This window comes from Dendronephthya gigantea, unplaced genomic scaffold (assembly GCF_004324835.1).
Source record: "Dendronephthya gigantea isolate DGI-Jeju-01 unplaced genomic scaffold, DenGig_1.0 000034F, whole genome shotgun sequence".
In the NCBI taxonomy this organism is placed as follows: Eukaryota; Metazoa; Cnidaria; class Anthozoa; order Malacalcyonacea; family Nephtheidae; genus Dendronephthya; species Dendronephthya gigantea.
In genome coordinates this window covers 633,997-649,003 of record NW_021163044.1, presented here as the reverse complement: position 1 = coordinate 649,003, position 15,007 = coordinate 633,997, and the positions used below count along the sequence as shown (strand labels likewise).

At 36.0% G+C, this 15,007-nt stretch overlaps 1 protein-coding gene across 50 annotated transcripts in view; it reads left to right on the top strand.

The window, feature by feature from the left end:
* The window catches only part of LOC114525371, a 36,148-nt gene that overhangs the window by 7,800 nt on the left and 13,341 nt on the right, over positions 1–15,007 (top strand). For 16 of the 50 annotated variants that reach the window (XM_028546635.1, XM_028546634.1, XM_028546663.1 and 13 more), the window contains 50 exons: positions 139–447; positions 647–961; positions 1,126–1,458; positions 1,704–2,009; positions 2,192–2,500; positions 2,580–2,705; positions 2,813–2,929; positions 3,018–3,134; positions 3,215–3,334; positions 3,408–3,524; positions 4,826–4,942; positions 5,019–5,135; positions 5,219–5,335; positions 5,409–5,525; positions 5,609–5,725; positions 5,809–5,925; positions 5,999–6,115; positions 6,199–6,315; positions 6,390–6,506; positions 6,581–6,697; positions 6,772–6,888; positions 6,972–7,088; positions 7,163–7,279; positions 7,353–7,469; positions 7,544–7,660; positions 7,734–7,850; positions 7,934–8,050; positions 8,125–8,241; positions 8,316–8,432; positions 8,506–8,622; positions 8,706–8,822; positions 9,285–9,401; positions 9,476–9,592; positions 10,234–10,350; positions 11,929–12,045; positions 12,129–12,245; positions 12,329–12,445; positions 12,519–12,635; positions 12,710–12,826; positions 12,900–13,016; positions 13,100–13,216; positions 13,290–13,406; positions 13,481–13,597; positions 13,671–13,787; positions 13,878–13,997; positions 14,068–14,184; positions 14,263–14,379; positions 14,452–14,574; positions 14,653–14,769; positions 14,843–14,959. In XM_028546635.1, coding sequence (XP_028402436.1) covers positions 139–447; positions 647–961; positions 1,126–1,458; positions 1,704–2,009; positions 2,192–2,500; positions 2,580–2,705; positions 2,813–2,929; positions 3,018–3,134; positions 3,215–3,334; positions 3,408–3,524; positions 4,826–4,942; positions 5,019–5,135; positions 5,219–5,335; positions 5,409–5,525; positions 5,609–5,725; positions 5,809–5,925; positions 5,999–6,115; positions 6,199–6,315; positions 6,390–6,506; positions 6,581–6,697; positions 6,772–6,888; positions 6,972–7,088; positions 7,163–7,279; positions 7,353–7,469; positions 7,544–7,660; positions 7,734–7,850; positions 7,934–8,050; positions 8,125–8,241; positions 8,316–8,432; positions 8,506–8,622; positions 8,706–8,822; positions 9,285–9,401; positions 9,476–9,592; positions 10,234–10,350; positions 11,929–12,045; positions 12,129–12,245; positions 12,329–12,445; positions 12,519–12,635; positions 12,710–12,826; positions 12,900–13,016; positions 13,100–13,216; positions 13,290–13,406; positions 13,481–13,597; positions 13,671–13,787; positions 13,878–13,997; positions 14,068–14,184; positions 14,263–14,379; positions 14,452–14,574; positions 14,653–14,769; positions 14,843–14,959 — 6,858 coding nt within the window. The remainder of the gene's footprint in view (positions 1–138; positions 448–646; positions 962–1,125; positions 1,459–1,703; positions 2,010–2,191; positions 2,501–2,579; positions 2,706–2,812; positions 2,930–3,017; positions 3,135–3,214; positions 3,335–3,407; positions 3,525–4,825; positions 4,943–5,018; positions 5,136–5,218; positions 5,336–5,408; positions 5,526–5,608; positions 5,726–5,808; positions 5,926–5,998; positions 6,116–6,198; positions 6,316–6,389; positions 6,507–6,580; positions 6,698–6,771; positions 6,889–6,971; positions 7,089–7,162; positions 7,280–7,352; positions 7,470–7,543; positions 7,661–7,733; positions 7,851–7,933; positions 8,051–8,124; positions 8,242–8,315; positions 8,433–8,505; positions 8,623–8,705; positions 8,823–9,284; positions 9,402–9,475; positions 9,593–10,233; positions 10,351–11,928; positions 12,046–12,128; positions 12,246–12,328; positions 12,446–12,518; positions 12,636–12,709; positions 12,827–12,899; positions 13,017–13,099; positions 13,217–13,289; positions 13,407–13,480; positions 13,598–13,670; positions 13,788–13,877; positions 13,998–14,067; positions 14,185–14,262; positions 14,380–14,451; positions 14,575–14,652; positions 14,770–14,842; positions 14,960–15,007) is intronic. The other 34 variants (XM_028546670.1, XM_028546646.1, XM_028546639.1 and 31 more) reach the window with 34 other exon arrangements.

Sequence of the window (15,007 nt, the reverse complement as noted above, 5' to 3'; positions counted from 1 at the left end):
CCTTTTATTAATGACTGTTCTTCAATTCTCTTTTCATTTTCTTTATATTAAGTGATATTACTATTCTGCCTCTTTTCTTCCACATGTCCTTTCAAGCATTTATATTTATATTTACACGAGCATTCTCTACAATTTTAGCAAGCGTCAAGGTTGTACAACAATCTTTGATGCCTCTTGGAGCGGCTTACAATTCCACATACACAGCAGCAATGATTCTTCAAGGTTTTCCGATCTATAACGCCGAAATTCAAATACTTAATGTGAGGACAGGAAACTACATCAACTTCAGAGGAAGAAAATCCGAGTTTACTGCAGATGGTTACTTAAAACTGTCTGCCCAGTATCCCTCTTTCATGTGTTCAAATACTGGACCTCATCTCGTTGCTGTGGAACAAGCAGATTACTCACGGTCAAGGTTTTCATTCTCCTCACCATTTATTATTACAGGTACTGTATAACCTCCTGGTTCATAGAATTTTCAAAAAACTGTAATCCAAGGTCAGCTAGACTCTGTGGTCTTTTTTTGGATCACCTTTATAGACGTTGCAACCCAATTTATGTTATGTTTTGTGTATTTGATATAACTTGCATGTGGTGTTGATACATTGTATCGTATGGCATCGTATATGATCCTAACTACTTTTAGATCCTGACCCTCCAAAAATTATTTCTGTGACGAGCGAGTCACAGTCAAGAGTGAAACTGACGTGGAGCGCTGGTCTATGCAATATGCTCCCTCCTCAACAAATCTACATTACTGTGACGGATGTAATAAGTGGAACTACTCTCTATCAAAACACTTCGAGTGCCAACAATAGTTATAACACCGAATCTGGTGTCGGTATTACGATGGTTGAAAAAGGACCTGAGTTCAGCACAACATTCAAAACACAGTGGATCATACGGGTGTCATATCCCGTATGGAGTCAAGATTCGCTGTCATATTATGCTGTTTTATCTGGTATGTAAAGATTCTTTATTGCAATTGAAAAGACACTTGCATGGTATTCAAATCTATGCACCAACAAATGATTAGTCAATGAACGTAGTCGATTAATTGTTGAGTTGAAAATCCACTTCATTACCTTCCTGAATTTTCAGTGTAATTAATTTGGATATTTTCAGATAACATAACCATCAGTTTTAAGTCGAATACTTCGTCAAGTACAGCAACTGAGAGACGTCCAGTTGGTTATCTTTTGAAAAGGAATGAGACAGTGACCATCACCTGTCAAATCTTGGATACGGAAACGTCATCCACCTTCTTATGGTACAAGAAAACGATAGGAGAACCATCGCATTTGAACAACAGTAACAAACGGTCTTGGATTGAAGGAGAATATCTGTATGGTTCCATAACTTTATATAACTTCGACTATCACGATTGTGGCGTGTACACTTGTCAAATAAACTCTGGTGGGATGTTTCAAGAAGGAAAAATCCCTCTGACCGTGGAAGGTATTGAGCGCCAGTATATTTATACACATCAAGTAGGCGTTTTCAAGCATAGATACATATTTTTATTGTAGAAGTTTATTAAATCTTATTATGAAGGTTTTCTACTTTATTCTGACCACTGACATGCGTTTCCTTCAGAAAACCTTTCATTGAATATTCTAATTAAATAGTTTAGCCAAGTCATTTCCAATTGAGGACTGATATTCGAAAAGCTTTATAGATTCTAATTTTCTCCTAAATTTCAGCGCCTATTGTTGTGCAACATGTAGAGAATAATTTGAGGTCAAAAGTACGACGTGGAAGACTAAAAACAATCAAGGTTCTATTTCTTGGCTATCCCAGACCACAAATTTACGCTGAAAGATTGGATCACCCAGACAGTTCATGGATGAACTATACGGATTATCTAAGAGTGATGAGTGAAGATGTTTATTGGAGGGTTAAGGTTGAACGTAACCTGACATGTGCGGATACTGGTCTTATCCGTTTTGTTGTTTTGGATGAGAATATGAAACATTTTGTAAACTTGGTGGACCGTACACCATTGATAGGTATGTAAAAGCAGAACATTTCAATGGTATCTTAGTTGTTCCATTTGCTATTACATTGACACTTCAAGGCATTCAGTGTTTAGCATCTGACCAACCACAAGCCGGACAGGTTCTAGTGCAATCATTTCGTTCCACAACAGGATTTTCATAACTTTGTCAAAAGCAATTCCATTTACGCTTAGATCCTGATCCACCGTCTATCGTATCAGTCGAGTATCTTTCTTCAACCCGTGCAAAAATTACGTGGAAAGCAAAACGATGCAACTTTGCTGGCGTTAAGAAGTTAAGAATTGAGCAAGCGGGAAGTGGCGTGGTCCTCTCATTCAATTCAACTAATTGGGATAACGAAACTGGAATTGGTTATCAGATTGTAGAGAATATTACAGTTATAGCGAATGAAACCTATTATTGGAATGTCAGTGTTATATATGGTGAAGGTTCTGATGAAGCCACAAGTCAACCAAGTCCACTTTTTGAAGCCGTTGTTGTTGGTAAGTTTTCCTGCATAGTCTCTGCTGTAGAAAGTTAAAATACTTGTAATCGCAATCCTATCTACTTCTATATCTCTAGATACTATTAATGAATGCCTGCAAAATAGTTCTTGCGATGTCAATGCAGAATGCATAGATAAAATCGGTTCCTATGATTGTCGATGTAAACCAGGATTTTCCGGTGATGGTCGACTTTCGTGTTCAAGTAAGCTGGATTTTTTCCATTGCAAGCCGTTGAATTTTGCAACTGTAATTTAGTTCAAATATACAGCTTTGTAGCTTATTGTTCTGTTTATTTGTGGTAATTTGTAGATATAAATGAATGTTTAAACAGCCCATGTCATACCAATGCTAACTGTTCTGACAACGAGGGTTCTTTTGAATGCATTTGTAATCCGGGATTTTCTGGCAATGGAGTAAATTGTACAAGTAGGTCAAAATTGTTTTAAATACCATGTAACTTGAAATGTTGTGTATTGTTGTCTTCTGGCTGATAATTTGTGATTATAATTACTAGACACTGATGAATGTTTAACGAAACCTTGTCATGCAAATGCCACTTGTACTGACAAAGAAAGTTCTTATGAGTGTCGATGTAATGATGGATTTTCAGGAAATGGATTTAACTGTTCCAGTAAGAACAATCTTTACCTAATATGCTTTACATTAAATGGCCTATTCTTACACTGACGTGTTAACGCTATCATTTTTAAGACATTGACGAATGCCGTTTAAGCAATCCATGCAATGCAAATGCCAATTGTACTGACAACGAGGGTTCTTATCAGTGTGAATGCAATGGTGGATTTTCAGGAAATGGATTCAACTGTTCCAGTAAGAACAATCTTTACTGACATATTTCCAACATCAAATATCCTAATCTTACTCTTAAAACTGTATTTTTAAGACATCAATGAATGTTTGACTAACCCGTGCGATGCAAATGCCAATTGTACTGACAACGAGGGTTCTTATCAGTGTCAATGCAATGATGGATTTTCAGGAAATGGATTTAACTGTTCCGGTAAGAACAATCTTTACCTGATATGTTTTACATTAAATGGCCTATTCTCACAGAGGTCTTAACCCTATAATTTTTAAGACATTGACGAATGCCTTTAAGAGGCTGATTACATGGAGTGTTTTTACATGGAGCCTGGGGTTGTTATAAAATCTTAACGAAATCGCGCACGCGATTACATGACAAGAATTTCAGCCCGGTTTGAGTTACCCGGGCTGAAACTTCAGCCTGGGCTGAAACATAGTGTTATTGTCATGTAATCGTAAATAAACTTAAACCCGGACAAAAAAATTCGCCTTGACAATGCTTTTTCGTTTGTTTATTGCACTTTTATGCATGTGCTGTCATAGTGTTTTAAAGGTCAAGTTATTGTCATTCGGGATTTTGAAGCGCTGGAAGAATTGAAATAGTTCTACTACCAGCCTTTACAAACTGAGCCCGGGCTGAAATTTCAGCCTGGTTTTAAAATAATTCTGACGTGTCATAAACACAGCCCGGGCTGAAACTTGTCATGTAATTGAAAAATACTTTGGCCCCAGTTTGCCGGGCTGAAACTCAGCCCCGGCTGAAAAGACACCATGTAATCCTGTAGTTAGACTTCACAATGCGTTCGTATGACGTTACTGATATAGTAGGCAATAGTAGACAATATTTCTTGCAATTGGAAAGGTCGCTGTCAACCAAATTAGTGCGGCAGCAAAAAGATCTTTCAGAAAATAAAAAGAACGATTACAAAACCATGCAAGAGAAAAATAAAACGAGGAAGCTTTATTCGACCAAATCACTTCCCGATGAGGTGTGAAAAAACAGGGATTCAAAACGGTTAAAAAACGTGTTGGGAAAATTTAAAGACCCGCACAGAAACGAAACAGGCGATGGAGAAGAGAGAGAAAGTTAAATGGTGGTGGTTCTTCATCATCGAAACAAGACGATGAAGCTGCTTCTTTTCCTTTTACGATTCCGGCGCAAATAAACAGCTTAAGTATGATGTGTTTGATGTGACCACATTTCCGCCATATTTGAATCATTATATTTGAGTCACAAAGTACAACTTAGAATAACTGAGTGGAGCTCGAGGAACGTATTCCTCTCACTCACACTTCACTCAAAATCTGAGCCTTATTTGAGTGTGAGTGGTGTCTTTGAATAGCTGGAGTGTGAGTGTAGCATTTACTATGTGAGTGCGAGTGGACACTCATTGAGTGGTGAGTTGCACTAATTGAGATTGAGCATCCACTCAATGAGAGAGAGTGTGAGTGAGGTCTTAGAATACCGGCGTTACTCTTCAAAACTGTATTTTTAAGACATCGATGAATGTTTAAACAACCCATGCGATGCAAATGCCAGTTGTACAGACAACGAGGGTTCTTATAAGTGTCAATGCAATGATGGATTTTATGGAAATGGATTAAACTGTTCCAGTAAGCGCAATCTTCTTTACTGACAATGTTCCAACATCAAATATCCCATTCTTACTCTTAAAACTGTGTTTTTAAGACATCAATGAATGTTTGACTGACCCATGCGATGCAAATGCCACTTGTACTGACAACGAGGGTTCTTATCAGTGTGAATGCAATGGTGGATTTTCAGGAAATGGATTCAACTGTTTCAGTAAGAACAATCTTTACTAACATCAAATAATTCGTTTCCAACATGAAATATCCTATTCTTACTCTTAAAACTTTGTTTTAAAGACATTGATGAATGTATGACTAACCCATGCGATGCAAATGCCACTTGTACTGACAACGAGGGTTCTTATCAATGTCAATGCAATGGTGGATTTACAGGAAATGGATTAAACTGTTTCAGTAAGAACAATCTTTATTAACATTTCTCCAACATCAAATATCCTATTCTTACTCTTGAAACTGTGTTTTAAAGACATTGATGAATGTTTGACTAACCCATGCTATGCAAATGCCACTTGTACTGACAACGAGGGTTCTTATCAGTGTCAATGCAATGCTGGTTTTACAGGAAATGGATTCAACTGTTCCAGTAAGAAGAATCTTTACCAATATCAAATAATTCGTTTCCAACATCAAATATCCTATACTTATTGTTAAAACTTTGTTTTAAAGACATTGATGAATGTATGACTAACCCATGCGATGCAAATGCCACTTGTACTGACAACGAGGGTTCTTATCAGTGTCAATGCAATGGTGGATTTTCAGGAAATGGATTCAACTGTTCCAGTAAGAACAAGCTTTACTAACATCAAATAATCCGTTTCCAACATCAAATATCATATTCTTACTTTTAAAAATTTGTTTTAAAGACATTGATGAATGTATGACTAACCCATGCGATGCAAATGCCACTTGTACTGACAACGAGGGTTCTTATCAGTGTCAATGCAATGGTGGATTTTCAGGAAATGGAGTCAACTGTTCCAGTAAGAACAAGCGTTATTTACATGTCTCCAACATCAAATATCCTGTTCTTACTCTTAAAACTGTATTTTTAAGACATGAATGAATGTTTGACTAACCCATGCGATGCAAATGCAACTTGTACTGACAACGAGGGTTCTTATCAGTGTCAATGCAATGGTGGATTTTCAGGAAATGGATTCAACTGTTCCAGTAAGAAGAATCTTTACTAACATCAAATAATTCGTTTCCAACATCAAATATCCTATTCTTACTCTTAAAACTTTGTTTTAAAGACATTGATGAATGTATGACTAACCCATGCGATGCAAATGCCACTTGTATTGACAACGAGGGTTCTTATCAGTGTCAATGTAATGGTGGATTTTCAGGAAATGGATTCAACTGTTCCAGTAAGAAGAATCTTTACTAACAATCTTTCCAACATCAAATATCCTGTTCTTACTGTTAAAACTGTATTTTTAAGACATCAATGAATGTTTGACTAACCCATGCGATGCAAATGCAACTTGTACTGACAACGAGGGTTCTTATCAGTGTCAATGCAATGGTGGATTTTCAGGAAATGGATTCAACTGTTCCAGTAAGAACAATCTTTACTAACAATCTTTCCAACATCAAATATCCTGTTCTTACTGTTAAAACTGTGTTTTTAAGACATCAATGAATGTTTGGCTAACCCATGCGATGCAAATGCAACTTGTACTGACAACGAGGGTTCTTATCAGTGTCAATGCAATGGTGGATTTTCAGGAAATGGATTCAACTGTTCCAGTAAGAACAATCTTTACTAACAATCTTTCCAACATGAAATATCCTATTCTTACTCTTAAAACTTTGTTTTAAAGACATTGATGAATGTATGACTAACCCATGCGATGCAAATGCCACTTGTACTGACAACGAGGGTTCTTATCAGTGTCAATGCAATGCTGGATTTTCAGGAAATGGATTCAACTGTTCCAGTAAGAAGAATCTTTACTAACATCAAATAATTCGTTTCCAACATCAAATATCGTATTCTTACTGTTAAAATTTTGTTTTAAAGACATTGACGAATGTGTAACTAACCCATGCGATGCAAATGCAATTTGTACTGACAACGAGGGTTCTTATAAGTGTGGATGCAATGTTGGATTTTCAGGAAATGGATTCAACTGTTCCAGTAAAAACAATCTTTACTAACAATCTTTCCAACATCAAATATCCTGTTCTTACTGTTAAAACTGTATTTTTAAGACATCAATGAATGTTTGACTAACCCATGCCATGCAAATGCCACTTGTACTGACAACGAGGGTTCTTATCACTGTCAATGCGATGGTGGATTTTCAGGAAATGGAGTCAAATGTTCCAGTAAGAACAAGCGTTATTAACATGTCTCCAATATCAAATATCCTGTTCTTACTCTTAAAACTGTATTTTTAAGACATGAATGAATGTTTGACTAACCCATGCGATGCAAGTGCAACTTGTACTGACAACGAGGGTTCTTATCAGTGTCAATGCAATGGTGGATTTACAGGAAATGGATTCAACTGTTCCAGTAAGAACAATCTTTACTAACAATCTTTCCAACATCAAATATCCTGTTCTTACTGTTAAAACTGTGTTTTTAAGACATCAATGAATGTTTGACTAACCCATGCCATGCAAATGCCACTTGTACTGACAACGAGGGTTCTTATCAGTGTCAATGTGATGGTGGATTTTCAGGAAATGGAGTCAACTGTTCCAGTAAGAACAAGCGTTATTAACATGTTTCCAACATCAAATATCCTGTTCTTACTGTTAAAACTGTATTTTTAAGACATCAATGAATGTTTGACTAACCCATGCCATGCAAATGCCACTTGTACTGACAGCGAGGGTTCTTATCAGTGTCAATGCAATGGTGGATTTTCAGGAAATGGATTCCACTGTTCCAGTAAGAAGAATCTTTACCAACATCAAATAATTCGTTTCCAACATCAAATATCCTATTCTTACTGTTAAAATTTTGTTTTAAAGACATTGATGAATGTTTAACTAACCCATGCCATGCAAATGCCACTTGTACTGACAACGAGGGTTCTTATCAGTGTCAATGCGATGGTGGATTTTCAGGAAATGGATTCAACTGTTCCAGTAAGAACAAGCGTTACTAACAATCTTTCCAACATCAAATATCCTGTTCTTACTGTTAAAACTGTGTTTTTAAGACATCAATAAATGTTTGGCTAACCCATGCGATGCAAATGCAACTTGTACTGACAACGAGGGTTCTTATCAGTGTCAATGCAATGGTGGATTTTCAGGAAATGGATTCAACTGTTCCAGTAAGAACAATCTTTACTAACAATCTTTCCAACATGAAATATCCTATTCTTACTCTTAAAACTTTGTTTTAAAGACATTGATGAATGTATGACTAACCCATGCGATGCAAATGCCACTTGTACTGACAACGAGGGTTCTTATCAGTGTCAATGCAATGGTGGATTTACAGGAAATGGATTCAACTGTTCCAGTAAGAACAATCTTTATTAACATTTCTCCAACATCAAATATCCTATTCTTACTCTTGAAACTGTGTTTTAAAGACATTGATGAATGTTTGACTAACCCATGCTATGCAAATGCCACTTGTACTGACAACGAGGGTTCTTATCAGTGTCAATGCAATGCTGGTTTTACAGGAAATGGATTCAACTGTTCCAGTAAGAAGAATCTTTACCAACATCAAATAATTCGTTTCCAACATCAAATATCCTATACTTATTGTTAAAACTTTGTTTTAAAGACATTGATGAATGTATGACTAACCCATGCGATGCAAATGCCACTTGTACTGACAACGAGGGTTCTTATCAGTGTCAATGCAATGGTGGATTTTCAGGAAATGGATTCAACTGTTCCAGTAAGAACAAGCTTATAACATCAAAATCCGTTCCAACATCAAATATCATATCTTACTTTTAAAATTTGTTTTTAAAGACATGATGAATGTATGACTAACCCATGCGATGCAAATGCCACTTGTACTGACAACGAGGGTTCTTATCAGTGTCAATGCAATGGTGGATTTTCAGGAAATGGATCAACTGTTCCAGTAAGAACAAGCGTTATTTACATGTCCCAACATCAAATATCCTGTTCTTACTCTTAAAACTGTATTTTAAGACATGAATGAATGTTGACTAACCCATGCGATGCAAATGCAACTTGTACTGACAACGAGGGTTCTTATCAGTGTCAATGCAATGGTGGATTTTCAGGAAATGGATTCAACTGTTCCAGTAAGAAGAATCTTTACTAACATCAAATAATTCGTTTCCAACATCAAATATCCTATTCTTACTCTTAAAACTTTGTTTTAAAGACATTGATGAATGTATGACTAACCCATGCGATGCAAATGCCACTTGTATTGACAACGAGGGTTCTTATCAGTGTCAATGTAATGGTGGATTTTCAGGAAATGGATTCAACTGTTCCAGTAAGAAGAATCTTTACTAACAATCTTTCCAACATCAAATATCCTGTTCTTACTGTTAAAACTGTATTTTTAAGACATCAATGAATGTTTGACTAACCCATGCGATGCAAATGCAACTTGTACTGACAACGAGGGTTCTTATCAGTGTCAATGCAATGGTGGATTTTCAGGAAATGGATTCAACTGTTCCAGTAAGAACAATCTTTACTAACAATCTTTCCAACATCAAATATCCTGTTCTTACTTTAAAACGTGTTTTAAGACATCATGAATGTTTGGCTAACCCATGCGATGCAAATGCAACTTGTACTGACAACGAGGGTTCTTATCAGTGTCAATGCAATGGTGGATTTTCAGGAAATGGATTCAACTGTTCCAGTAAGAACAATCTTTACTAACAATCTTCCAACATGAAATATCCTATTCTTACTCTTAAAACTTGTTTTAAGACATGATGAATGTTGACTAACCCATGCGATGCAAATGCCACTTGTACTGACAACGAGGGTTCTTATCAGTGTCAATGCAATGCTGGATTTTCAGGAAATGGATTCAACTGTTCCAGTAAGAAGAATCTTTACTAACATCAAATAATTCGTTTCCAACATCAAATATCGTATTCTTACTGTTAAAATTTGTTTTAAAGACATTGACGAATGTGTACTAACCCATGCGATGCAAATGCAATTTGTACTGACAACGAGGTTCTTATAGTGTGGATGCAATGTGGATTTTCAGGAAATGGATTCAACTGTTCCAGTAAAAACAATCTTTACTAACAATCTTTCCAACATCAATATCCTGTTCTTACTGTTAAAACTGTATTTTTAAGACATCAATGAATGTTTGACTAACCCATGCCATGCAAATGCCACTTGTACTGACAACGAGGGTTCTTATCAGTGTCAATGCGATGGTGGATTTTCAGGAAATGGAGTCAAATGTTCCAGTAAGAACAAGCGTTTTAAACATCAATATTCGTCCAATCAAATATCCTGTTCTTACTCTTAAAACTGTTTTTAAGACATTGATGAATGTTTACTAACCCATGCGATGCAAATGCAACTTGTACTGACAACGAGGGTTCTTATCAGTGTCAATGCATTGGTGGATTTACAGGAAATGGATTCAACTGTTCCAGTAAGAACAATCTTTACTAACAATCTTTCCAACATCAAATATCCTGTTCTTACTGTTAAAACTGTGTTTTTAAGACATCAATGAATGTTTGACTAACCCATGCCATGCAAATGCCACTTGTACTGACAACGAGGGTTCTTATCAGTGTCAATGTGATGGTGGATTTTCAGGAAATGGAGTCAACTGTTCCAGTAAGAAGAACGTTTTAAACATGTCTCCAATATCAAATATCCTGTTCTTACTCTTAAAACTGTTTTTTAAGACATGATGAATGTTGACTAACCCATGCGATGCAAATGCACTTGTACTGACAACGAGGGTTCTTATCAGTGTCAATGCAATGGTGGATTTTCAGGAAATGGATTCAACTGTTCCAGTAAGAAGAATCTTACTAACAATCTTTCCAACATCAAATATCCTATTCTTACTGTTAAAACTTTTTTTTAAGACATCATGAATGTTTGACTAACCCATGCGATGCAAATGCCACTTGTACTGACAACGCGGGTTCTTATCAGTGTCAATGCAATGGTGGATTTTCAGGAAATGGATTCACTGTTCCAGTAAGAAGAAGCTTTAAACATGTCCAACATCAAATATCCTGTTCTTACTGTTAAAATTTGTTTTAAGACATTGATGAATGTTTACTAACCCATGCCATGCAAATGCCACTTGTACTGACAACGAGGGTTCTTATCAGTGTCAATGCAATGGTGGATTTTCAGGAAATGGATCAACTGTTCCAGTAAGAACATTATAACATGTTCCAACCAAATATCGTATTCTTACTCTTAAAACTGTTTTTAAGACATTGATGAATGTTTTGACTAACCCATGCGATGCAAATGCAACTTGTACTGACAACGAGGGTTCTTATCAGTGTCAATGCAATGGTGGATTTACAGGAAATGGATTCAATTGTTCCAGTAAGAAAAGCTTTACTAACATCTTTCCAACATCAAATATCCTGTTCTTACTCTTAAAACTGTATTTTTAAGACATCAATGAATGTTTGACTAACCCATGCCATGCAAATGCCACTTGTACTGACAGCGAGGGTTCTTATCAGTGTCAATGCAATGGTGGATTTTCAGGAAATGGATTCCACTGTTCCAGTAAGAAGAATCTTTACGTAACATCAAATAATTCGTTTCAACATCAAATATCCTATTCTTACTGTTAAAACTTTGTTTAAAGACATTGATGAATGTTAACTAACCCGTGCCATGCAAATGCCACTTGTACTGACAACGAGGGTTCTTATCAGTGTCAATGCGAATGCTGGATTTACAGGAAATGGAGTCAACTGTTCCAGTAAGAACAAGCGTTATTAACATGTCTCCAACATCAAATATCCTGTTCTTACTCTTAAAACTGTATTTTTAAGACATGAATGAATGTTTGACTAACCCATGCGATGCAAATGCAACTTGTACTGACAACGAGGGTTCTTATCAGTGTCAATGCAATGCTGGATTTACAGGAAATGGATTCAACTGTTCCAGTAAGAACAATCTTTACTAACATCAAATAATTCGTTTCCAACATCAAATATCCTATTCTTACTCTTAAAACTTTGTTTTAAAGACATTGATGAGTGTATGACTAACCCGTGCGATGCAAATGCCACTTGTACTGACAACGAGGGTTCTTATCAGTGTCAATGCAATGGTGGATTTTCAGGAAATGGATTCAACTGTTCCAGTAAGAAGAATCGTTACTAGCATCAAATAATTCGTTTCCAACATCAAATATCCTATTCTTACTCTTAAAACTTTGTTTTAAAGACATTGATGAATGTATGACTAACCCGTGCGATGCAAATGCCACTTGTACTGACAACGAGGGTTCTTATCAGTGTCAATGCAATGGTGGATTTACAGGAAATGGATTCAATTGTTCCAGTAAGAACAAGCGTTATTAACATGTCTCCAACATCAAATATCCTGTTCTTACTCTTAAAACTGTATTTTTAAGACATGAATGAATGTTTGACTAACCCATGCGATGCAAATGCCACTTGTACTGACAACGAAGGTTCTTATCAGTGTCAATGCAATGCTGGACTTTCAGGAAATGGATTCAACTGTTCCAGTAAGAACAATCTTTACTAAGAATGTTTCCAACGTCAAATATCGTATTCTTACTCTTAAAACTATGTTTTTAAGACATTGATGAATGTTTGACTAACCCATGCCATGCAAATTCTACTTGTACTGACAACGAGGGTTCTTATCAGTGTCAATGCGATGGTGGATTTTCAGGAAATGGAGTCAACTGTTCCAGTAAGAACAAGCGTTATTAACATGTCTCCAATATCAAATATCCTGTTCTTACTCTTAAAACTGTATTTTTAAGACATGAATGAATGTTTGACTAACCCGTGCGATGCAAATGCCACTTGTACTGACAACGAGGGTTCTTATCAGTGTCAATGCAATGCTGGATTTACAGGAAATGGATTCAACTGTTCCAGTAAGAACAATCTTTACTAACATCAAATAATTCGTTTCGAACATCAAATATCCTATTCTTACTCTTAAAACTTTGTTTTAAAGACATTGATGAATGTATGACTAACCCGTGCGATGCAAATGCCACTTGTACTGACAACGAGGGTTCTTATCAGTGTCAATGCAATGGTGGATTTACAGGAAATGGATTCAATTGTTCCAGTAAGAACAAGCGTTATTAACATGTCTCCAACATCAAATATCCTGTTCTTACTCTTAAAACTGTATTTTTAAGACATGAATGAATGTTTGACTAACCCATGCGATGCAAATGCCACTTGTACTGACAATGAAGGTTCTTATCAGTGTCAATGCAATGCTGGACTTTCAGGAAATGGATTCAACTGTTCCAGTAAGAACAATCTTTACTAAGAATGTTTCCAACGTCAAATATCGTATTCTTACTCTTAAAACTATGTTTTTAAGACATTGATGAATGTTTGACTAACCCATGCGATGCATATGCCACTTGTACTGACAACGAGGGTTCTTATAAGTGTCGATGCAATGGTGGATTTTCGGGAAATGGATTCAACTGTTCCAGTAAGACCAATCTTTGCTAAGATGTATCCAACATCAAATATCCTATTCTTACTCTTAAAACTTTGTTTTAAAGACATGAATGAATGTTTGACTAACCCATGCGATGCAAATGCCAGTTGTACTGACAACGAGGGTTCTTATGAGTGTGGATGTAATGTTGGATTTTCAGGAAATGGATTCAACTGTTCTAGTTAGAACAATCTAATGTATATTTGCAATATTATTTTGCCCGTTTTAATTATGTTACTTTTTTCTAATTTGAAATTATGAATATTTATAGACATTGATGAATGTTTAGCTGACCCGTGTCATGCTAATGCAAGCTGTGCTGACAATCAAGGTTCTTATGAATGCCTGTGCAATGTTGGCTACACAGGGGATGGAATTTCAAATTGTGCAAGTAAGCATTGAAAAGAATGGTAGAGTTTTCCTTTGAACAATCTCCACGAAATATGTTTCATCTCTTTCAGATATTGATGAGTGCTTAAAAATTTTATGCGATGCTAACGCAGATTGCCTGGATTCCCATGGATCGTACACCTGTCGTTGTAAATCTGGATTTAGTGGAAATGGAACTGTTTGTGAAAGTAAAATATATAATATTATGCTCATTATTTTTTTAAAGAGAAGAATTCAGTTCAATTGATCATTTTTTCTATTTGCAGACATAGACGAATGCCTGACACGACCATGCGATGGTAATGCCAAGTGTACTGACAGTAATGGTTCATATGATTGTCAATGTGATCTTGGATATTCTGGAAATGGATTGAATTGTTCAAGTGAGTAAATTGTACCATAAGTATAAACAAATAATTAATAATTTTATAACATTAACGCTATTATTTTTCCAGATGTAAATGAATGTTTGACCAGCAAACATGTATGCCATGCAAATGCTGATTGTTTTGACAATGATGGTTCCTATGACTGCCAGTGTCGTGCTGGATATACTGGGGATGGATTTAATTGTTCAAGTGGGTAAAATTTTTCATATATTTCGCCCGTTTCTATCAGTTGTTAAATCTTTAACACTGAATTGTGAATGTTTCCAGACATTGATGAATGTTTGACTAACCCATGCGATGCAAATGCCACTTGTACTGACAACGAGGGTTCTTATCAGTGTCAATGTAATGGTGGATTTTCAGGAAATGGATTCAACTGTTCCAGTAAGAACAATCTTTACTAACATGTTTCCAACATTAAATATCCTGTAATTACTCTAAAAACTCTATTTTTAAGACATTGATGAATGTTTGACTAACCCATGCGATGCAAATGCCACTTGTACTGACAACGAGGGTTCTTATCAGTGTCAATGTAATGATGGATTTTCAGGAAATGGATTCAACTGTTCTAGTAAGAAAAATCTTTACTAATAACATCTTTTCAATATTAAATTGCCTA